Source organism: Dipteris shenzhenensis, chromosome 16, assembly GCF_047967505.1.
Source record: "Dipteris shenzhenensis isolate YYH24624 ecotype China chromosome 16, Dip_SZ_1.0, whole genome shotgun sequence".
NCBI classification, from domain to species: Eukaryota; Viridiplantae; Streptophyta; class Polypodiopsida; order Gleicheniales; family Dipteridaceae; genus Dipteris; species Dipteris shenzhenensis.
This window is the reverse complement of record NC_141611.1, coordinates 25,037,840-25,062,928: the sequence shown is the minus strand read 5'-3', so window position 1 is coordinate 25,062,928 and position 25,089 is coordinate 25,037,840. Positions and strand designations below refer to the sequence as shown.

General features: G+C 43.6%; 1 protein-coding gene across 2 annotated transcripts in view; it reads right to left on the bottom strand.

Moving 5' to 3' along the window:
- The window catches only part of LOC147892737 (CBL-interacting serine/threonine-protein kinase 24-like), a 93,985-nt gene that overhangs the window by 14,991 nt on the left and 53,905 nt on the right, over positions 1–25,089 (bottom strand). For both annotated transcript variants that reach the window (XM_087386959.1, XM_087386960.1), the window contains exons 4-7: positions 15,684–15,791; positions 15,461–15,541; positions 15,229–15,282; positions 14,902–15,027 (exon numbers count right to left, since the gene is read on the bottom strand). In XM_087386959.1, coding sequence (XP_087243085.1) covers positions 14,902–15,027; positions 15,229–15,282; positions 15,461–15,541; positions 15,684–15,791 — 369 coding nt within the window. The remainder of the gene's footprint in view (positions 1–14,901; positions 15,028–15,228; positions 15,283–15,460; positions 15,542–15,683; positions 15,792–25,089) is intronic.

Here is a 25,089-nt window from a genome sequence, read left to right as displayed (position 1 = left end):
AGGTCATTCCATTATTTTTGGAAATGGTCCGTGCATTTGGCCAAGTTGGGCCTAGCTTTAAGCCTCCAGCTTATAAAGCCTTGTGCACTTCGGAGCTGAAAAATGAGGTGGTATGCATAGATTAAGAGTTGCTGCAGTTTCGAGAGAAATGGAAAAAGTATGGATGCAACATACTATGTGATGGTTGGTCTGACATTCGGCGTAGGCCTATCAATAATATCATGGTCTCATGCATTTTTGGCAGTGTTTTCTTGAAGTCTGTCGATACTAGTGGGCAGTATAAATCAAGGGAATACATTTTTGGGATATTAAAAGATGCCATTCTTGATGTTGGGCCAGATAATATGGTGCAAGTGTGCATGGACAATGTACCTAACTGTGTGCGAGCAGGAGAATTGGTAGAGGAGTGGCCCCATATTTTCTATACTAGATGCACATGTCATTGCCTTGACCTCTTGTTTGAAGACATTGGGCAGCTCGCTTGGGTGAAGCGAGTGTGAGCACATGCCAACATGATTGTGACGTTTGTTACTCGGACGCACACCATGTTAGCATTATATAGAACTTTCACCAAGAAGGAATTAGTGACACCTGCACAAACTCGATTCACTTACATGTTTATCGTGTTAGCAAACTTGTCGGATGACAAAGTCTACAATGGATTGCGCCGTATGGTTGAGTGATGAGTACTGCAGGAAGAAAGTATCACACATTGTGAAAGCACAACAGGTGTCTTCCATTGTATTAAGTGTCTCATTCTAGCAGGACCAAGAGTCATAGTAAAGATATGTGCACCTATTCTGAAGATCTTCATTTGGCTGATAGGGAAGGGGTTACCATGGGACTTGTATATGAGCTCATTGATCGAATGGTGGAGAAGATAGATACAGACTATGCATGGAAGAGACTCCTCAAAGTTGGCTGATGTCAGAGCCTTGTGTGTAAATAGGTGGGATATGATGCACTCTCCTTTGCATGCAGTATCTTTTGTTCTCCATCCTATTTGGAGAGAGAAAAATCCAAATGGTGATAAGGAGGTCCACCAGCTTCCAGCCAACCATCACAATGCTGCGAGCCATGAAGTTCAGGGATTTCTCTTTATGTGTCGTATCGTTATGATTATGTATCGGAATCGTTATGGTTATGGCTTTTTTTTGTATTCGTCATGGGTGTTGATGCCCGCTTAGAGGAAGAGGCGGGACAAAGGTAGCCGCGAGAGATCGAGGTACCTTCAGCTCGTTGTATCACAATTTGAGTCTATGTAAGCATGCACGTGCAAGCCACCGCCTCTGGAAAACATCAATCCAAATGAGTACATGCCTTGCACGTATCAAAAACACGCTTGACAGCCTGCCAAAATATAGTGTCCTTGGGCTGTGCATAAACTTGTTCAATTGCAACACTACAAATAGAATATATGGCCTAGTATTGCATAAGTAGATGAGGATCCAACAGCTTCACTGTAGATAGTGGCATCAAACGGTTCAATGCCATCGCGAATGGATAACATCAACCTTGGCGCCATGAGAGTAGAAAACTTCCACCACCCTCCCCTATTCGGTTAATAGGGAGTTTGAAATAATCATGGATACTAGAGGTACCAGGTTATTAACCGAATGCACAGGCTTTGCTCCTCTGAATTCAAGAGGGTGGTGATGGACTTTCACAAGCAACCACAAAAGAAAAATGATTACACCTTGCAAACATTGAAGGAGTTCCCAGTGCCGAGCGAGGAGCTCGAGTTTGTCAATCGCTAGATGTTGAGCACGATGGATGCTGTGCTCAAATTGCGAAAAGACCAAATCCATAGGAAGGCAAAGAAAAGGGAGTCGACGCCTGCTTGGGTCCACCCAAAAGATTGGAAAATTGTGAAAAAGGAATTAAAGGATCCCAAATACGATCAACAGAAGCAAGCGGGAGCTTAGAGGAAGAGTAAAGTGGGCCAATCCCACTTGGGGTTGGGCGGCAGTGGGCTTGCAATTCTGAAACCTAAATCGTCTCTGGTCTCTATATGTACTTTGATTGTGTCATAACAATGCCGAAATTGTTTTGCAACACTAAAAAGTAATGCAGAAGTCCAAAATCTAACGTTTCAAATGTTAATTGTGTTTCCGTTTTATTAATCTACCTTGGGTTTTGTCTCATAACATGCTTGATAATGTGTGACTACTTTCAATACCTTTGTCGGACAGCAGTTCAGCACATGATCGGCACACATAACTGCTTCCATCCAAAATTTGTGTGGCAACCCCTTTGCTTTAATCATGCATCTGGCCATCTCCACGAGTGACCAATTTTTACATTCAGCCACACCATTCTGCTCTAGAGTGTAATGCACAATGCATTAATGTGTGATGCCTTTCTCGACCAAGAATTTTGCAAATTCATTCAATATGTATTTCCCTCTTCTCAATCCCACGAACAAACAAACATCATAAAGACAGAGATCAAAGCCATTGATGGCTGTTAGCAGGATCTCCCTAATCCCTCAAACGAGATTTAAAAAAATCATTGGCACAAGAAACTTTCTTGCCAACAAGAGCACAAGAAGATTTGTCAAATAAGTCCTTTCAAGACTTTATGTACCTGGTTGCATCATCGTCAAAATACCAAGAGGCATCATAACTACAGTGAAGAATGCTCTAGAAAGTTAGCAGTAACATCATCATTATTGGCATCACAATGTGAACGATTTGCAGCTGCCATGCCAAACTCTTTCTTTTCCCCCTTGCAATCCTCTTTGCACTTAGAGATGAGGTGACTTAGCTTTTTGCAGTAATGGCATTTGCCATTTTCTTGGGCTTATCTACATCCTTTTTTTCTCTTCTGGATGCCTGTACTGCATCATGATTTGACTGAAAACCAAGAGACTTTGACTTTCTATTGTACTCAACAACAAACATCTGCTCTCCACCACGCATATATGACTGACAGAGTTTCCCATGTCTAGTCCTCTCGTAATAGAAGTCCCACAAGCTCCTGAAGGTCAGTGGGTTTGGATTATCCCTTAGGAACAGATTGAGCGCCGAGTACTCTACTCGTAAGTTTACAGTGAGCAGAGATGATGTTTTTTATGAGATGAGCAGCTAGTATAAACCAGTAAATGTGATTGATGATGTAGATGCACAAAATGGTAATGCTGCACAGAATTCACAGCAGCAATGACAAAATATTAGTGGACCTGTAGTATCCTCTAGCAGTGGTTCACATACTTCCCCATGGACAGGCAGATTGAGATCAGAAGAATCTCCTCAAAGCAATGCAGATAGTGGTATGCAAGTATCACGAAAGGGAAAAGAGAAAGTAGATCAGCCCATGGTCCTCTATATCCACCTCGTGCCGCTCACATAATGTGCAGATATGACTCTCTTTGGGGGATCCCATCTGCTCACCCGCTCTCGATGAGGAGTCGATGCGATGACACGCGGAACTGTCCAATGGCAATCCTGAGTGAGGGTGATAGGTGGATTTGGGTGTACCTTGGTGGGATAATGAAACCCTCGTCAGAGAAGTGCAGGCAATGGTTCCGATAGAAACTAAGCTTCAAAGGAAGCTCTGTCTATGCCAACAAGGTCCTGAATGCGCGTAACTATAAGAGATCCTCCCAGATGATTGTCTGAATCTGTTGCCCCAAAACGGGACAAAAGGAGCATCCATGATGTACTAGAAGGGTGGCAGCCTGTCTATATGGAAACCCAATCTCTCAAACCATCTGCATGTGTGCACGTACCAACATCTCGGATCACCCTGAGCTGTAAATGCCATAGAAGATGCTAATGCCAACCAAGGTAGCTGCATCGCCCTACAGTACAGGAGCCATAAGCTCGCACACTATATAGATAATTGATAGTCTGGAATCCCGCATCTAGATGCCCCGAACTCAGCTTGAATGATCTCATGAGGAACAGATTGCTTGCTACATATCATCCGTGATAACAAGAGAACCTGTAATCTCTCCACTCGAGTCTACTCTGTGTCAGATAGGTCTGGCCCCAAGCAAGTGCTGCCGTACATGCCCGCAAGTCGGACCAAGGAGTCGAAAAGAATAACCTTGGTCCGTGGGTCTTGAAAGTGTGACTGGAAGCACTGTCTCTCCAGTCGGGCAAGGGGGTGTATCATCTACTCAGACAGGCCTGCATTGCCCGTCTCATCGTGCAGATAGATCCAGAGAACCGAACCCCCAGGTAAGTGTATGATCATAGTCACATGAAAACGCGTTTCGTCCTGACAAAACGCTCTGCACGGAACGCTGCTTCGCCCAAATCCTGAAATATTTTTTTAAACAATTTTTTTCTGTTTTTTCAATGATTCAATGTTCATATATCTAGATTCTAGAATACATATGCTTTTGAATCCTTAAAGATTGATTTATCTGAAGTTGAAACTTGACAATCAAGATTGAAAGCTTGAAATAAATTTGAAGAATGTATTGGTGTTTTAAATATCCTTTTTGGATGTCTGGACTTATATTCCTCTTTGTTAACTCTAAACTTGAGTATAACATATCTTAGTAGCCACTATCCTTGAATATATATATTATCATTTCGAAACCTATCCGTTTCGTCTAACAACACGAAACGAAACAAAATAAAACTTGTCGAAACAACTAAACAGCAAAACAGACGAAATGTTTCTTGTGACATTGTGTATGATGAGACGATCTCAATTATTGTCCCGTCAAACATAAATTGCTCTCTAAGTGCAGCTGCTATGGAGGTGTTGCACATCATAACCTTGGCTTTACTTAGGTTGACCTTCAAGTCATGGGACTCACAAAAAGCCAATAGTGCATCTAGATGTCTCTGAAGCCCTCAACAGACGAGGATTAGAGCACCACATCATCAGCGTACAATAGAATCTGGAGCAAGTAGCCGGTGAGAGAGCAACTAGGACTTCCTAGGGTCCTCATAAAAGACTCAAGCTCGAAGCTCGTTTATATAAAGGCCAAACAAGGTTGGTGAAAATGGGCAGCCTTGTTTGATCCCAATGGTGCTCATGATCTCATCTGTACATCCACCCCCTGTGTCAAAGGCTTTGCGGAAATCCACAAAGTAGCAATAGACCCTCTGTCTCCATGCCCCGGCCTTCTCTATGGTGTATGTGGTCCATGGTCCCATGATCATGCCGAAAGCCTGCTTGCCCATCTACTTTAAGCTCCATGTCAACTACTGAGGCATATACTTGGTGATGACATGTCCAATCATAATAGCCCTGTAGTTACCTGGACTCATGGGATCCCCTGCCCTGTGTATGGGTGTGATAGTGTTGAGGGTCCATGTGCGTGGGAAATCGAGACAAACTGCTTTATTAAATAGCTTTGCTAGGATAGGAACTATGATATCAATACCGTATGCAACAAACTCGGTGCATAAACCCTCATGATCCTTCGCTCGGTCATTGTGAAGCTTCATGACCACGTCTTTGACGCCCCACCTAGTGAATAGAGTGCAAGAGGTCAGTCGTGGTCTCTGTGAAACATCAGGAGTGGACTGGTTGAGGATGTCATATAATGTGCGGGCGTAGTTGTGCCAAACCTGAGTATCTGTGAGTGGTGAGGGGGACCGCCTTTCAACAAACCGTCACCAAAATTCGAGAGAGAGAGAGAGAGAGAGAGAGAGAGAGAGAGATTGCGGATGTATGCAAGGTAAAAGATAGAATGCTACGTATGACCACAATGAATGAAGGTGTACCTTCATAATGTCCCTTGAGATCACTCAAATTCCATCCTCCAATAGCCTATGACCCATGCACCTACTATTCAATGCACTTTAATGCACCTTTCCCTTTCACATTGCCCCTAGGACCTAGACACTTGGGTACACATCTTTATTAATGAAATAATGTAGCATGTCCAAATTTCATGCTGTCTGAAGTAGTGGCTCTAGCTCGACGGGCCCTATCTACTCAAATGATCCACCGCCATAACAATATCAGTTGGTATCCATCATAAATACAAACACATTTTGCACCATCAAATTGCCGCATTAATGTTCTAATGCTTATAATTATTTTCCTTGTCATGACACTCCCTCCTGCATGAATGAGCAGTAGCCCTCGTCTAGATTATCTCGTCTCTTTTTCCTGCATGCGCTTTCTCTTTTACTATTGCATTTGCATTGCCTCTTTATCATCTCCAAGTATTCTTCTCTTGATATCACACCATCTCTCCAAAATCAGAACTTCAATCTCATCTTCAAGTTCCGATTCCTCTTGATGCTGAATGTTCAAAATTGCAGAAGTGTCACTGCAGTGTCTCTTCAATATCTCTTCATGCTCACATGAAGGGCATTCTTCATGTGCCAGTTAACTGATAATCTCAATTCTTATTCTCATAATCTCTCTTCTAAATACCATGCTGCTGAAATCTCTTTTAATAACCTGTAACATATTCTCCACAAGCTGGTCCGAAGCGAAAAGATTCTCTCACCCAAATGTGTTATTGAAGTAGGTAAACATTGTGCCATAGATGATTTCGAAATGGAGAATTGCTTAGTGTATTTAGTCTTTCCTTCCATAGATCATCGGTCTATTTTTCTAACTCATCTCTTTCAGTCCTATTCATCCTATAAGAAGCTCTACATGGAAGAGAAAATCCTTAATTATCTATCCATTCTCTATAATGAATATACCTATTCTCTATCCATTCACAAATACATACACCTACCAAAAGTGTTGCCTGAATGGATAGCATCCACTCTTGGTTCAATAGTCACCGTACATTTCTAGGATGAGGAGGTAGAAGCCTCACCTTCCTGCTTGGATGCTTTAGCTTTCCCTTTCACAGAATTGGCTTGGCAATTTTAGCCAATAGAACACTCATGGAAGGAAATGGCGCCCATCCAATGCATTCAATTTAGGCAACCAAGTCTAAGCTCAAGGACATAGGTGTGCATAATAAAAGTACTGTTTACAGCAACTGCATATGAGCTTAATAAGTGTTCCAACAAAGCCGTGAACAGCATGGTACCCTGCAAAGCTTGGTAATAAAAGAGGCCAATTGTCATGCATTGGAGAGTTTTTGCCTCTATCAAATGTTTCAAATCAATGAAAGAAAAAGTTGGATAACAAAGTAGATAAATGCATCTTCATTGGGTACAATGAACAAAGCAGAGGGTAGAGACTGTATTACCTTGAATCCCACAATATAATCATTATCAGGGATGTCATCTTCAAAGAGAAGGAAAGCACTATGCTGTGTTGAAAATGCAGCCCAACTTATGAAATGACGCTTGGCTAACTTGTGGGACTTTCCACCTAGAAAAAAAGTGGTAGGATGCAACTGGTATATAAAAGGAAAGTAAAAGCATGGATCCATTGACAAGTATAAAGAAAAACTAGTTAACAGAGGGTACTCCTAGGAAGAGGGGTGATAGACTTCACGGAGACTTTTGCACCAGTTGCAGAGTATAGTGATAACAGTGCTTTACATGGAAGCACATTTCTCATGCCCTCTATGGCAAAATGGATGTCAAGTCAGCCTTTTTGAATGGCCATTTGATTACGGTGGTTTAGGCACCTGGCTTTGTGCAAAATGGGCAAGAGCAAAAAGTTTGCAAACTCTACATGAAACCAGACCAGAAACCCTAAAACGAATCTGTATTCAGCTTTGAAACCCTAAAAACAAATCAATGTTGGTAGAAACGCAGCTTGAACCTGGATCTTCGATTCGCAACAGATAATCACCAAGATAGATTTCGAATTTCATAGATAACTAGGAAAAACAGCATCTAATAGCTTCACCTGACGATGAGCGGCAGCAGATTTCTTCTAGGAATCAAAACAAACTGAGAGAGGGAGAGAAAAACAGAGATTGCTACTTCCACGTAATATTTTGGCAATATTTCACAAGAACTTCGCAATAGAAACCGGAGAACACAAAATGAAATCTCAAAATCAGAATTGCAGCACTTATCTCAAAGATTCTTTGCGATAGAACAAAGGGAGAGAAGAAGGAGACGCAGCACGCGCAACACTAGAGCCTAGAAATAAGGGCTGGACCCCCCCGAAGGTCTTTATTGCAATAAAATAATCTTTGTACAACTAGCTCTTGAAAGAGCATACAACTGAGTACAACTCTGAATGAATGTGGGGCCTTTCTTTTATAGACTAGGCCTAGCAAAAAGCTAGCGCCTGATTTCTAAGAGCTACTTTTACAAAAAGTAGGCTTTCTTTTTAAATGTAGTGCTTTTGGTGCCTTTTTAATCTCATAGGCCCTCCTTTTAAAGAGCCCCCCCCTTGTCCATGCTTTTAGGCGTCATGGGACTTGCTTTTCGTGCTTTTCTCCCCACTCTTGGGTTCTTTTTGCACTCTCTTAGGTCCTACACATTGCACAAACAAGTCTAACACTTTAACCCATTAGAGGTTAGCAAAATGCATGCATTCCTAGTTCTTGGACTAATCCTAGTCCCTTGTGGGCGTCCCCACAGTTCTCTTTCAACAATGCAAAGCAAAAGTAAAAGTAGTATTCTCTGTTTTTTTTTTTTAAAGTAAAAGTAGTAAAACTTATTCTAGTGAACCAAAGTCAGTTTTCTTTGACCGGTAGTAAATCTAATAAAGACTCTTCGTTATTTCTTAAGAGAAATACCAATTGGTGACATCCCCTTGGCTTCTAATAAGTTGTCCTCAACTGAAAAGCTTCTAGATATAGCTATAAAACTTGGGGATACCTCCTCCCTTGGCATCATTTGCCTCTAATAGTTCAGGTACTTCACAAGATACCCGCAGATAAACTTATCTGGTTGCTTTTCTTCTTTGTGCAGTACACAATTTGTTCTTGTCGGAGGGTCTCCTCCATCTCTTCCACTAAAGTGGATCTTGGAATCTTGTAACTTCTGATCATTGACTTAGATTAGTCTTGTGGCATTTTCTGCTCCTATTGGCCGTCTAGCCTTCCAAGGCACTAGGCAGCCACACGCCCCTCTTTCTGCATCTAAAACACTTGCTTTCCGCATGGAGATTCTTGCTTTTCTTTGGCTTTCCTACTCTTTAAGAGCACTGGGCAGCCATAGGCCCTTCTTTTTTCGGCGTTTCCTGCTCATTAAGAGCACTGGGCAGCCATAGGCCCTTCTTTTTATTGGCATTTCCTGCTCTTTAAGAGCACTGGGCAGCCATAGGCCCTTCTTTCTGATTCTGGGATTGCTTATTCCATCCCTGCATTTTCCATGCCACTGCTATGCAATAATCATCTTGCTATGATCAACCCACCTGAGTCCTTTCGATGTGGTGCCATTCTCGATCATATCGATATTCTTGGTCCAAATTCCTTGGAATGACAAAGGTCTTGATATCTCTCTTTCTAAGAAGCAACATAATGTTTATAGATACACTCAGAGAAGTTTCACATTCAGTACTTGTATGTCCTTCTTTCTTGACAAATCCATGCCCCTTCCACTTGGAGTTGATTGCTTCTTCTTTGACTTTCACAAGCCGGACTAGAGATAGTTCTGAAATGATTGCTTCTTCCAAGGGCCCTGTATTCCCGTCGGCTTCTTTGTCTGCAACTCCATCCTTGAATCCGAATAAAAAGGAAGCAATAAAACGCATGGCCAATATTTGGGCATATCATATTTCATTGTTTGTCATTCATGAGAGGTTTCTTCCTAAAACAAATTCAAGAAAACAGTCCACTTTTCTACTTGTATGGCATACAAGGGTTAGATATTCATGAGGAAAACTTTATCAACATGAAAGACATACTTAGCCTTAATAAAACTGTTTCTTGGAATCTTTCCATATCCTCTTTCTTTGAGAATCCACTCAAATCTTTTTGAATGAAGTGATAAACTCCATACCGATACTCTTCCAAGTATGGTAAAGCTCAACTTGGAAGTTCCTTTGGAAAGAACTGATCATTGGAGAATATTTGCAATTCTAGTCACTGATCTGATGCTTCCTTATATATAAAATGTCTTCCTACCAAACACTTACAGTGCTCGTCAGACATAAAATTGGAGGGTTCTTAAACTTTCCAAAAGGACATATAACTGATAGATAAACCGTAACTATGTCATTTTGGCCATAATAATCCATGAGAAACCATAAGAGTTCTTATATAAAACAAATCCCAATGGAAACTACTGAATAATAGAATCCTGAAGAAAATATTGGGTCAATAATGACCATATAATGCTGCCATATTGAGGGCTGGTACTTGTGCATGTCATGCTCCATAACAAGAAAACAACAAAACTGAATATCATAATTGAAACTCCTCTGGAACTGAGATAATATAACTTGAAACTGAAATACTTGGTCAATAATGACCACATAGAATCCCGCCATAAAGGATCGGATACTTGATCATCTCATCCTCCATAAGAACATAACTGATTATCATGACTAGTGTCATCCTGCTTCAACAACATGTATCCACTTGCTTGGTAATATTTCTTTTTGTTTTTCAATAGTATGCTTATTAAGAAATGAAATGTTTTCCTACTGTTCAGTTACGGTCAATGGGGACTAGGTCTAGCATTTGAGGGTGGACCCCCTTGCTTGGGGTTATGGGCATTAGTGACCCATAAGAGTGATGGCCTCTCCTTGAGAGGGACATTTGGAAACCACACCCCACCTGAGTACCCAAACATGCATACTGACCTAATGGAGATACAAGATAAGACGACAAACAAATGAGCTCAGTATGGCTCAATTATGACCTTAGAGTACGTCAATAGATAGTCCAAGCTGTTAGGAACCTATGGGTGCGATCAAAATTGAATTCTGTTCAACTTTGAAATTTTAGGATTTTTTAAAGTGACACGTGGCAGACTGCCACATGGAATCTGAGCTGGCAGGTCAGTCCACCTGTCCCACACATGTGGCAGCATGCATGGCAGGTGGCAAGGCATGCAGGCCAAGTGTCTGGCCCCCAAATCTGGTAGATTTGGGGCAAGTTGTGGACTGTCCTCTTTGGGACTGCAGCCCACCAAAAATCTGGGACAAGTGTCCACCTTCCACTCTGGGCCCGGGGGGGGGGGGGGGGGGGGGGGTGAGCCTATAAAAGAAGGCCTCTCCCCTTCATTCCCTACATGAAGAAAATTCGTCACTTTTCTTCTCCCTCCTTTTGGTTGATGCAGCAAAACCTCTCCAGCTCCTTGGGTGCAGCCAGCTTCTCCCCAGGCCATTCTCTCACCTCAGCAGCACTTTTTCTCTCTGCAGTAGCACACACTCTCTCTCTACAGTTCCAGCCCCTCCTCTCCAAAAATCTGCCCCCTCTCAGCTCTTCTGGAACAACAGCAGCATTCTCTCTCCTTCTCCTAGCCTAGAGCAGCCACAGCCCCTTTCTCTCTCCTGCTGCAGTCTTTCTCTCTCTACTGCAGAATTTCTCTCTCTACTATTCCAGCCCCTTCCCCTTTCAGAAATCTGCCTTTCTCTGCACCTTTGGAACAGCAGCAGCTCCTCTCTTACATCCCCTCCCTTGAGATTAGGATTGGCACTCTCTCTCTACAGCTATCAGTCTTTCTCTCTCTAGCCTACAGGCTATTTTTCTGAGCTATTCTCATTCCAGGCCCATTTCCACACTCTCCACACCCAAGGGAGCTTCAGAGGCATCAAGGACTTCATCTACAAAAGGATCAAGTCACGAAGGGAGTCTATATTGTCAAGTTTATCTCATATACAGCACTATTTCATGTTGTTTCTACTATCTTTCTAGAAACTAGTGCTTGCCTCTAATGTTGGATGTAAGTGGTGATTGTTGCAGGCTTCTTCCTTGTGCATTGGGCAAGCCAAGAGTTAAAACCTGAGCTTGGAGTCCTCCTTTCTGTTGTCTACCTTGTACATATGCTCTTGAGTCTTGTATCTAGGTCCTAGGCTTTCACTGAGTTCATCAGTTTGGAAGGTGCATTGCACCTTGGTCTTGTATCTCCATTTTCAAGAATAAAGTGAGCTTGGATAAGAGGGGGGGGGGGCGTCTTGGCCCCTCAATCATATTGTAATTTCCAATGATGTCACTTTGTGTTTAAGCTGTATAAGTCTTAATTCCACCTTAATTGCAATCTCTTAAGTTCAAGTATATGTGTTTGGCAACTCGCAATCATTTCATTCAAACGCCTCTGCAAAATCCGTTGTCTGAATTGATAGAAAGCACTGAGTAGTTTACATTGGTATAAAAGCTTAGGCAATGGTCCTGTACTCTGTGCTTTCTCTTGTTGAGTCTCTCCTTCATTGAGTCATCTTGTCATCATGGCAACCAACGGACCTGACCCTCCTCCTAACCTGCATGAGTTGAGTGCTCTCTTGTCTCTTGTCAAACATTGCTCAACAGGTTCAAGTGTTGGAAAGCAACCGAGCAAAAACTCATGACACAGGGCCCCAATCCCAAGGAAGAGGTCGTACGGACAACACCAACTCCAAAAAGGAGGGAAGATCATCCTCTTCTTCCCCTCCTCGAGGTAGACGGCGTCATTGGAGTCCATCTCCTTCGAGACGTCCACGAAGACGAAGATATGCAAAGCATAAGGTACCTCTTGCAGACAAGCTCTTCAAGTTTACCAAGTACAAGGGAGAGGACAAGCCCGAGGTCTTGCTGGCCTGGATCTAAGAGCTCGAGCATTTCTTTGAGGGGGACGAGTACGAAGACAAGGCGAAGATCCGGTTTGCCGTCCTGCACATCCAAGACCGTGCTTCACTCTAGTGGGCAGCTATGGTCAACACTGGACAGCAAGCCCACGCCAAGAAGCGCTTCAAGAAGAACTTGATGAGGCAATTCCTGCCTAAGGAGTTTAAGAGAGATACAATGGTGCAGTGCGACATCCTCCGCCAACACCAAGAAGAGAAAGTCAGTGAGAATGTTGATCGTTTTTGGGATACTTTGTTAAAAGTTCAAGCATTCAGTAGGAAGGATAAAAAAGAGCAGCAAAGGAAGTTCTTTGCTGGCCTACAGTATGTTGTTCAACATGAGGTGGACATTGCCGCTCCTACTTCTCTCGAAGACACCATCAACATCGCACCTCATCAATGTTGGCAAGTTGTTCCATGAGGTCCTTGACCTTTGTCAGGTATGCATCCATAGAGTCACCTTTATTCATGCTGACTTCCTGTAATTGCCTTCTCAAATATGCAACGCGTGCTTCATTGCGAATCTGATAGAGAGAAGCCAATTTATCGCAAGCATTCTTTGCTGTCTTGCAAGACCACATGTATGGAATAATGATTCTCTATGTGTGGAATAATGATTCTCTTGCATGATAAAGCAATGCATGAATGTGCATTTGCATCTCTTGCATCCCATCTTGACTGTTCCTGAGTTGGAAGAGCAGCAGCAGGAGTGCTAAAAGATGAGGCATCAGGAGGAGTACCCCCTGCAGAGGGACCAGCAGTAGAGGCAACCACTGTAGCATTGGCTGGCCTCAGATCAACCCCAGAAACAATATTCCACAAATGCTTTGCAACAAGAATATGTTTCATGAGATAAGACCACATTGGATAGTTGGTGCCATCCAACTTATCATCTTCACGAAGAACACCAAATAGATCTTGATTGTTCCCAGCCATAGCAAATGTGATACCCTGAAAGAGACCTGAAAACCCAAAAGCCTCAATGCTATCACTGCAAAAGCTGGCTGTTGCAGAAGAGCCCCAAATTTTGCTGAGATTTTTGCAAATGTGACCCAATGTATAAAAATATGACTCAATGTCCTGCAGAAAAGACTCAATGTCCTGCAAAAGTGATTCAATGTCCTCCAATCTGACCCAATGTATTGCAATCAAACAAGAAATTGCATACCAAATCCCAAAAGGTAGCCTCAAGGCTTGCAACTGCAAAATTAGGACTTGTTGTCCACAAGGTGACTGCAAAAGTGCAACTGTCCCAATGTATAGACCTCAAGAGGGAGGCTTTCCAAACTATTGAAATAGCTCGATAATACTTCAAATGTGAAAGGAAGGTAAGGACAGCAAAAGCTCTCAAAAGCCCCAAATTTTGAGAATGTCCTACAAGGTACGAGCTGTACGGACAAAGCAGGTACGTGACTGTACGGAACACACGTGACTGTACGAAAACATAGTACGAAGCAACATGTACGACTGTACGAAAGCTGTATGGAGTAGGTACAAGACCTTCTGTACGACTATACGGAAGATGTGCGGCGCATTACTTCTGCTGTACGGAAGCCTAGTGTACGGAATCACATGTAGTCTTTAACTTTGTACGGCAGATCTTCACACATGGCTGTACGACGACGCAAGTACAACTGTACGGAGCAGAGTGTACGTCTGTACGGCGGCACAGTACGAAATGCAGTACGGAACTTAGTGCGAAGTAGTTTGTACGGCGGGCGTACTGTGTGCAGACTGTGTGTACAGGCGTCCGTACAATCGTACGGACTGTATGAATGGAGAAGCAGGTAGGCTGAGGAGAGCTAGTGCAAATCCAGGAGCAGGAGACGAGTCAAAACGTGGCTCTGATACCACTGTAGGATCGATGAATAGAAAGAGTGAGAGAGCAACGTACAAAGAGTCGATAGATAGTGCCGTCACGTCAACTAAGATTATGAAAATAGAGAGTACAAGGTACTTGTACCTAGACCTAGGACTAAGTGTCCTAGGTGTCACATAGGACTAAGTGTCCTATGTGGCCTAAAAGGCACTAACACTACAAGTGCCTATATTTATGCCTACAAGGCACATACCATGGCCTATAGGGCATCACTAGAACCACCAGGAGATGGCCTACAGAAAATGCAGGAGTATGTGAAGCGATTTGGCTTCAAAGATTACTTAGTGATCTTGGAGTCCCCACATCATTAAAGGACGTGGAAACATCTATTGCAATCCTACTTTGGTAAAACAGCGTTAATAAAGAAACTGTAATAAAGTAACGAGTTTATTTCAAAAACAAAGAAACTGCAATAATGATGAGCTGGAAGGTTAATAACACCATGCTGCTGCTTTTTTTAATACCTTGCGATACAGAGTTACCAAGTCAGCCTCATCAAAAGGAAGAAACCCTGCCATCAACACATAGAATATAACACCACAGGACCAGACATCTGCCACTGCGCCATCATAGCCCCTATTACCGAGAACCTGCTAGCATCAGGAATAAATTAACTTGAGAAAACACTCTATAACTTTATGAAGAGACAGTTTTCACGTTCCTTAAAACATGATATCTAGACAAAGCAGAGAATTTCAGCAATCTTTCTCCAAAGCATGTAATTGAAGAGCTGCTCTCCTACATCAGTCCCTGTCTACTAGCATGTACTCCCTGTGGGTGAGAGAACATACTTCTGGGGCAACATAATTAGGAGTACCACAGGTTGTATGCAAAAGTCCATCAGCCTGAAAGGAGAGAACATCAGCAGAGAACATCAGTAATTGCTTCGCCCATTAAAACGTCAATACGACAGTAACAGCAAACTGCTGCTAACAAAATCCTTAGTGATGTCACAAAGCACACAGTCATCAACATAAAGAGACTCGCAAATCACTAAATCTCACAATGAAACTTTGGGATTACCCTAGTTTGTTGTGGCAAAGCACTTAAACCAAAATCCGAGATCTTCAAATTTCCTTGAGAGTCTAAGAGGAGATTTTCAGGCTGCAGAACAAGATTAACATAGCCACTTCAACAGCATGCATATAAAAATGTTCAAAATCACGCCTGATATGATCAAGCGTAATAATCTATTAATAAAGAACAATTTTATAATGTCAGCTGCCCAGCTGAGGGAACCGACTACCTTTAAGTCTCTATGACAGACACCTTTACTATGACAATAATCTACTGCAACAATTAGCTGCTGAAAATATCTGCGTGCCTCATTCTCGCTCAATCTGCCTTGATGTACCTGCCAGAAGACATTCAGCATCAATATATGCTGATCCTGATAAGTTTTGAATAAGTATCCCCTTCTTAGTGACAGCTATGTCTCAGTGGCTTCAACATAATCTGAACAAAAAATGCAGGTGCTTATCCCTACTCTTATTTATGTATACAAAGATTTGTAATTGCTTCTTGCTAAAACATGCAGCAGGTGACTTTAGACCAACTTAATCTCATGCCACCTTAAGCATCTTTGTTGCAACTCCTATTCTTCACGCTACCTTTTCTATTGCTCGTGAGACTTCATACAAAAACGTGCCCTGTTGGGATTTAGGAGTCACCTCCCACCTGTGAGCCCCCATATGAGGACGACATGGGAGGGCGAGGAAGACCAGTAGTTAGCATGGGGAAGAGAGGGAGGCCACATGGGCAGAAGCAGCAGCTGCCACAGGGGCAGATCTGAGATGCCATGTGGGCATCACGGAAGGCTGCCACATGGGTAGCACATGGAGGCAGATAGGAGCAGCTGTATGCTGCAGCAGATGAGCAGCCATGTGGGCTACCACAAAGGTTGCAGGCCAGGCCATCTACATGGGCTGGTTGCACAAAACCTGAGGGCTGGAATGCACTGCAAACTGGTAAAAGATTGGCAGACAAGGGAGCGGCAGGTCTTCGGGACCACGAGGGGGGGTATGCTTGGGCTTGCTGCTTGTTGGGTTGAGGGGTCTCGTTGGCCAGTTTAAAGGGAGAGAGGGCGTCAACCCTCACCTATATACAGGAGGGCCTTGGGCCCATCAGGTAGCATCCAACTATTCAGTCTGCGTGAAGCCCTTAGAGAGCACGCAGGCTGACGGAACACGGAAGGTGGAGGAGGTAAAAGGTAGCACTCTGGAGGTCACAAGGTTCTATATCAAGGCAGCAACCCATTCCAGGGGCTTATTGTGCTCGAGTCAGCAGACTCGAATTCAATACAGGATGATTCAATAAGAAAAGGATTAACTGCGATTTTAGGAGGATTGTTATTGCAATAAAAACCTTCAGGGGGGTCCAACCCTTATTTCTGGGCCCTAGTGTGGTGTCTTGTATTCTTTCTCTCCCAGACCCCTCTTTCTATTTTTTTCAATTCACTTCTACTCCTCCCAGGCTGAGTTGCGATTCATTCCAGCATCATCAATAAGAAAAGGATTAACTGCGATTTTAGGAGGATTGTTATTGCAATAAAAACCTTCAGGGGGGTCCAACCCTTATTTCTGGGCCCTAGTGTGGTGTCTTGTATTCTTTCTCTCCCAGACCCCTCTTTCTATTTTTTTCAATTCACTTCTACTCCTCCCAGGCTGAGTTGCGATTCATTCCAGCATCATATCTTCGACTCTTTAACACATACAAGTGCCCGGAAAGAGTGCAGCTGCAGTGATCCAGTTCCTATCCCTTCTAGTAGATCATCTACTTGCTGCGATTAGGGTTTCCAGCCCTACTTGGTGCCCAGAGATGCTGCGAATTGACTCCAAAGCACCCAGACCTGCTGCAAATTGATTCCAAGGAGCCTAGCACTGCTGCGATTTGGTCTAAGAGTGCCCAGGATCCTCTACAAGCTATTCCAGGGAGTAGAGCCATATTGCGATTTGTTCCAAAAGCTGTTTTGTGTGTTACAAACTGCTCAAAAGTGTTATAATAGCAGTGATTTTATTGCTGAAGTATTTCAAGTACCTTAAGGTTTGGTTACACCAACCAGCTGGTCATGCTCTTAGTTAGTAAGCTTCTAAGAAGCTACGAAGGATTGTTAACAACCAATGGAGAACGATCGAAACCAATCGCCTTCGAGGAACTCAACCCATTGTTGCTTCAAGAGGAGGCTGAAATGAAGCCATATGGAGAGAGAATGGTTTTACTCTGCAATGGAGTGAGGATTGTGAAGCAGTGTTCAATAGAGTGAAGGAAGTGTTGGGAGAAATTGTTTGTGTGAAAGCTCCAGATTTCTCTCAGACCTTTTATGTGAACCCTTCATTTGGACCTGATGCTGTGGGAGCCATTTTATTGCAGAAAGGGGAGGAATCCCATTATATGAGGCCTGTGTATTATGCTAGCAGAGTCAAAACAGAAGCAGAGAGGAGATATATGGAGGCAGAGCTGATTCTGTCAAGCTTCGTGTATGCTTGCACGAAGTTCAGGGCATATCTAATCTCAAAGCCATTTGTGGTTTTGGCTTGCTACCCTTTATTGCCTCAGCTTGTTAATAATTCAACATTTTCTCGAAGCATGATGAAATGGTTGGTTGATCTACAAGAATATACTTTCTCATTTTTGGTGGAGAGCACTTCCAGAGCCACACTGGCAGATCTGATGCCAAGGATTCTTCAAAGAGTGAAAAGAACTCTTCAGGTCGTAAAATGGAGAAAAGGAAAAAGAAGCAATGCTTTTACTGCAACAAGCCCAGACATTCTGCTCTAAGAGCTACAAGATGAAGAAGGCAAACCCCAAGGAGGAGAGCCGGTCAACGAGGTAAGATTGGCAGATTCAGGTGTGACAACGTTCATGGCAAACATTGAAGAGCAATCCACAGATCTAGACTTTGAGGTAAGGGTAGAGGATGGGACAAGGACATTACCACTAGCAAAGATAAAGGTGGCACACACCTTATCTTCCCCCCCCTTCATTGATACAATAGCACAAGTAGGTCCTAAATGAAAGCCCCCTTCTTTAGAGACCTTACACACAAAGGAGACGCTTGGCTTTGATTTCGAATGAAAAAGGAACTTTTTTGAAGCCGCCGCAGGCAATCTGCTCAGACACTTCACTGAGTCACGCACCGCTAAGTGAATCACTTAAGAGCCACAGACAATCCGCTCAGAATATGAACAAAAATGGGTGGTCTGATGCAAGGAGGTGCCCTCTCATAAACATCATATTCCTTTGTTGTATAGGCACCATGTTCTTGAGATCTATTGATGCTTCGCATCCCAATGTCGCTCACATACGAGGTTATATATAACACCACATTTTTTCAAGCTATTTTGGATGTGAGACCCTTGAATGATGTGCAAGTAATTACTAACAATGTGAGTAATAGTAGGTGCATGAGTGATCTCCTAGAGGCGGAATTTTCTCACATCTTTTGGTCTCGTGCTGCTTCTCAAAGTTTGGATCTTCTTATAGATATACGGGGAAGCTCTCTTTGTGCATGTGGTGGTTGAGAAGGCACTCAATGAAAGCCGCGGATCTGTAGAGAACATGCTATCCATGAGCATGTTCAGAATGAAGAGGGAAACTAGATCTATGCTCTCCACAATGAGTACACCTCAATGGAAGGCATGAACCTACTGATACCATGTTCAAACGTGAGCACCTCAAGATATATGGAGTGCCTAAAATATCTAGGATGGGTGGATCCTAAGAGCAAACATAATGATGAAGAGCTAGACTAATGAAGCACACACTCAAGCTCAATCAGGTTACAAGTTAGAGACTTGTACTCATATAGAAACTTGAGAGCTTGCATTCTATTATTGCATGAAAATGACCTCTCTTTTATAGGAGTGGATACATAACTTGCATTGCTTGCTCACGTGAGATAAAGCCTCCTTGCCATGTGGCAGCATGCTATTGCCTTCATAACTATACTCATACCTTGCCTCTATTCTTGTGCTCATGGCACCACAGCTCTCAATATATGCTTTGCTCAAGGTGATGAGGAAGTTGTGCAAGATTTGTCAAGCAATTTGAAAGGGATATATGGTCAATTCTTGCATTTAAGACTCCAAAAGAGTGCAAGGAGACATTGAATTGGGTTTTAGACAAACGTGGCATCTCTTATTCAGAGACAAGAGGAAGGGCAACCATTATCAATAGATGGGCATGGAACATTTCAAGTTGAATGGCATCCACCCGGCGGAAGGAAGGGGAAAAAAGGGGGGATTAGGTGGTGGTGGTGGTGGTGGTTGGGGGGGGGCGGGGGGGGCACTCTTCATCAACCTCATACAACATGCACAAGCAAAGCATGTACTAAAAATACCCCTATTCTTGCATTTTTTCATTTTCTCAGCCTTCCAAGACTCTTTTACATATCTTTTCATTCGTCCTTGTGCGCTTGGTGAAGGTGAAGCCTTGTTACAATGGGTGGGAAGGCCGAAGTCCACGGCACCCAAGGCACAAGCTTTTGAGAGTACTGTGTTTAATGGGAACTTCGGGACGATGCTCAGTTCAATATTGGGATTATTCAGCCCCAGTATACAGCCCTTCAACTGTCTAACAAAGACGGCTGCACCATGGGCCTTAGGTGATTCCAAGATCTAAATTCTGAATTAATCTATAAGTTGACAACATGGAATCTGAAAATTGAAATCTGAATTCTGAATTCTGAATTCTGAATTCTATAGCCTGAGAATCTAGAGTTTGAAACCCAATCTTTCGAATACCCATGCATAAATTCTAAGTTGTAAGTTTTACTTCACAAAACAATGCAGGATGGTTGAGATTGTAGGGATTTGGGAGACCGAGCGGACATGGTTTCATAGACCTATCCATACGATTGCTCATCCCTCACCCTCTTTGGAATAGAGAGGATCAGAGAGATGATGATGAGCTCAATGCACAATGAACTACATCCCTTGAATGGATCTAGATTGACCCTATTTTGATAAAACAAACTTGAAGATGAGCTTCTTCACAAACTGGCGGAGAAGAAGCTAATGAAACTTTTGCACTAGTAACTAAAATTATAACTCTCTTTTTATATGTGGCAAGAAGCACCAAGTGGAACATCTATCCAACGAATGTCAAAACTTATTTTCTCATCGGATATCTATACATGGATCAACCAATGACGCACAAAATCAAGGAAAGAGATTTTATTTGCAACTAAGGAACCGCTTATGTGGATTGAAAGAAGATACTACAGCAAAACAGATTCACCTTTTGTCATCGAGATCCAAAAAATCAATTGCAGATTGATTATACATGCTGTAACGAACTGCAAGGAAAGGAAATTGTATTTGCACTCTTAATATGTAGATTCTTTGATTTTGATAAGGAACGTTGAAGACATGTTCAACCACATATATATATATATGTATATATATATATATATAGAGAGAGAGAGAGAGAGAAAGAAAGATATATTAACGTCCACGGGAGACCTCGCGGGCCTATGGGACAAAGTGCACAGAAAAGCGAACTCATACAAGCCTCAGTGGGCTGAATCAATCTATCCAGGCGCTGGGACGAAACCGAAGCCTAGTACAGTGATGGGCTCTCTGGTGGGCTGCAAAAATGTATCGTATCTGCGTCTGTCGAACTGGAGAGAGAGAGAGAGAGAGAGAGAGACATACACACGCACGCGCACACTTTTTTTTTGTCACACACACACACACACACACAGATACATACACACACACGCGCACACTTTTTTTTTGTGACACGCACACACACACACACACACACATAGACAGAGAGCAAGGAACATGCCCAAACTCCTCCTCTAAAACATACATAGTGCGTTTTCAATCTCTTGACAATCACAAAGTTGAAAACCATAAACCCCATCACACATAGCAGGGACTAGCTACTATGGCATCCCCACCAATGCCATCAACGTTCAATGGTAGGTGTAGACCATATATGCTCTCACACATACATAGTGCACTTTCAATCTCTTGACAGTCACAAAGTTTAAAACCATAAACCCTATCACACATAGCAGGGACTAGCTACTATGGCATCCCCACCAATGCCATCGGCGTCCAATGGTAGGTGTAGACCATATATGCTCTCACACATACATATCCACAGACCCACACATACTTGAGCATCCATTTATACAAAGGTCTTTGCACTGAAATCTGTCAGCACTCCAGAGATGAAGGACAAAGTGACAAAGGCTAGCACTAGTCCACATTGTCTTTGTCTTCATTCAAGCTACAACTGCAGGTGAAGACTGTAGAATTTCATTTTAATCTCTCTCAAATGAGCATTTCTAAGGAAAACATGTCTAAAATGAAGGACCTTGTAATGTACATTATTGTCTAGGAATAGATGTAATGAAGGGGAAAAAGAGGCCAAGTTAGAGGCCCTTTAGGTGGAAAATGTGGAGGGACTATATAAGTCTCCATCCACCCCCTACTATGTACTTTTTGATGTGACATCTAATCTTATCTACTCTCCCTTCCTCCTTCCTGCCTACGCTCACACTCTCTCTCTCCTCCCTCTCTCTATCTCTCTATCTCCTCATCCTTCTCTCTTTTCCTCTCTCCTTTCCCTTCTCCTCTCTTCTCCTCCCTTCCTTCTGCTATTCTCTCCCCATCTCCAAATCTGCCCCTTCCCTCTTCTCTACATTGGTATCAGAGCTACGTCCCTGGCACCGGTGCTTCTCCACTTCATCCGTTACTCCGATACCCAGCAGCTGCTACACTAACGCCAACGCTATGACCCAGCCCAGCACAAGCTCAAGCTCACAGCTTTTCACAAGCATGCAACAATCAAAATCAACGCATCAAATAGCACTAAAGATAATCTGCCTAAGAGCCATGGTTGTGCGCAAAGAGAGCCTTGTGCAGGTAGTTCATCGAGCACAAGCCTTGTGCGGGTAGCTCAACGAGCCTACCTACCCATCCGTTGAGCCCAAGCCGGCTGAGAGCAGAGCACTCCATCGACCGCCTCATCTAGCTTCCCCACCCATCAGTGACGCATGCACCTAAAGCAACGTTCAATTGCGTGATCCACCACATTCTTGTGACCCATCGTCTAAATGAGTTATGGGCCTTCGTGGATCCGTCGCCTGCTCTCGTTTTTGTCAACCCCCGTCTAGCAGCTGCCGTCCGTGAGCCCATACGTGCTACGCCAGCAATCCCCTTGTTGCGTCCGTCGCTATCCTTGACCACCCGCGCCGCCAGCCGCATTTTCTTCGCCGCCTTCACTGCGCCGCCTTGCTCATCACCTCCTGCAAACCTTAACCTACACGGTTCTAAGAGTTAGGTTAGGTTAGTAGATTGGGTTAGGTTAGGTTTAGTCGGTTTGGCTCTAGGTTAGGTTAGTACTAACTAAGGTTAAAGGTTGGTAGGTTGGTCTAAGACAGTGCCCTAATAGTCCTAAAGGTCTTAGGCTAGAACTGTCCTAGGTGACTTAGGTCTTCCCTCCCCCCCAAAAAAGAAAAAAAAGTCCACTTTTCAGCTTCCTTCTAGGGGCCTTTCACAGCCCGTTTGGAGCCATTTTGGCTCCATTTCGAAGCTTCTTCAACGACCCTTCTTACAAGCCTATACCTAGATGAATCCAGGAACATTCCCAAACTCATCCTCTAAAAACACAACATAGTGCAGTTTCAATCTCATGATAGTCACTCACAAGGTTGAAAACCATAAACTCCGTCATGCATAGCAGGGACTAGCTACTATGACATCCCCACTGACGTCATCAGCGCCCAACAGTGGGTGTAGACCATAGTATAAAAATATGCTCTCTCAGCCTCTCTCTCCTACATCCCAAGAAGTGTAGGCAGACCACAGACCCAGTTTCCGGATGCCCTTTCCTCTATGCTCCAGGGTGCTTTCCGCTAGATAGGACAGGAGTTCAGCCAGCAGCTTACTACAACCATGGCTATGTAGGATACGGCTCTTGTCCAGACGGGACAGCAGATTGGTCAGCAGATCACATCTACCATTTTTATGTAGGATAAGGGTAAGCAGCCCGCACCCCAGCACGAGGACCATTCAAACAGTCAAGATGTTTTGTCTGCTCCACACAGGGGTTTTATGGCAGATGCCCGTCGTGCCTCTGAGCATCAGTCTTCTGGACCATTGCATGTATCCCAACTTGGGGATTATCTGGACATAGATGATGCATTTTCTGTCCACCGAGCACCTTCGTGCAGGATGTCAGGCCATCTTTTGGCTCTCAGCTTTCTGCATCTATGCAGGCTGAGCCGTCTCTTTTGGGCCGACCCGTTGGTCTAGTTCTCCTTTTACCGCACCAGCGAGTATGCCTAGAGTTGGCTTGGGTTTATATGGCAGCCCACACCCCTGGGAGAGAGGCCTGTCCTCTTCTCATCCCTTTGGTATGCCATCATAGAGAAGCATTTGGCAGAGAGACCCAGCCCGGGGTTCATGCACCTATTGCTCCGTCAGCGAGCACATATAGCCAGACGCAGCCAGTGCATCAGATGGCAACAACTTCTACGCAGCAAGGGGTTGGTGGTGGGCAACAAGCCACTTTTGATGACATGTTGGCAGATTCTCTGCATTCATACAGGACCCCACCTGAGGCCATCAAACTTGAGATGCCCTTCTCCAATTATGTGAACCTCAAGCGTGATGATGCCCACACTTCTCGAGGTTACACAGACAAGAATTATGCAGCCAAGGATATCAAGGACAAGCTCATAGTGCATAAGTTTAAAGGGGACACTCGTACTCCCAATGAGTTGGAGGAGTGGCTCACGAAGCTGGAAGACTATTTCCGCTTCTACCCCAAGTCTGAGGAGCAGCGCATCATTTTTGCAGGTATGCATATGCACGACTATGCCCACACATGGTGGTGATACATGAGGGATTCGCCTCAGAGACCAACCACTTGGAGAGGTTTCAAAGAATTGATGGTCACTACATTTGTATCTCCACTTGTATCGGATCAATACTTGGCTGAATTTTATGACTTGTCACAGACCGGTATGGTCAAAGAGTACTTGCAGCGCTTTTGGAGGCTTTCCCTGTTTGTGCAGGACGTATCTAAAAAAGGAAAGTTGCTGCGTCTCATACATGGATTAAGTTCTTCTCTCGCTGCAGATGTGAAGGTACATAACCCTCAAACAATTGAGAGGGCAGCTCAGCTTGCAGAAGTATTCAAGCCTAAATATGTTGGAAAGCACAGAAATGCCATGGGCAGCTCGCATGGTATGGGGTATGACGCTGAGTCGAAGCCTCAAGAAATCTGCAGCACCACCATTTCCTCGCTTTCCTACTATCTTGGGTAGTAAGATGCCGTATGCCAGGCCTTACAGGTATCCTCATGCCAAGCTTGGAGACAAGCCTACTGCTGAAAATGAGCAGGCTGAGATAAAATAGCATACACAGGCAATAATGGACAGCAGAAACAAGGCCAACTTATGTTTTAAATGTGGCGAGAAATGGACTCCTGAGCACAGGAATGTGTGCAAGATGCGCAACAGTGGTACTGCCAAGCTCAGCATGAACATGACCTCTCAGATGACGAGGAATTGTTTGATGCCCAAGTTTTTTTGGATACGTCTTAGGATAAAATGGCAAATACACATGATGCAAATGAGGATCCTAACACTGGAGCCACGAAGGGCACCAACTTCCTTTTGATCTTGGTGGTGC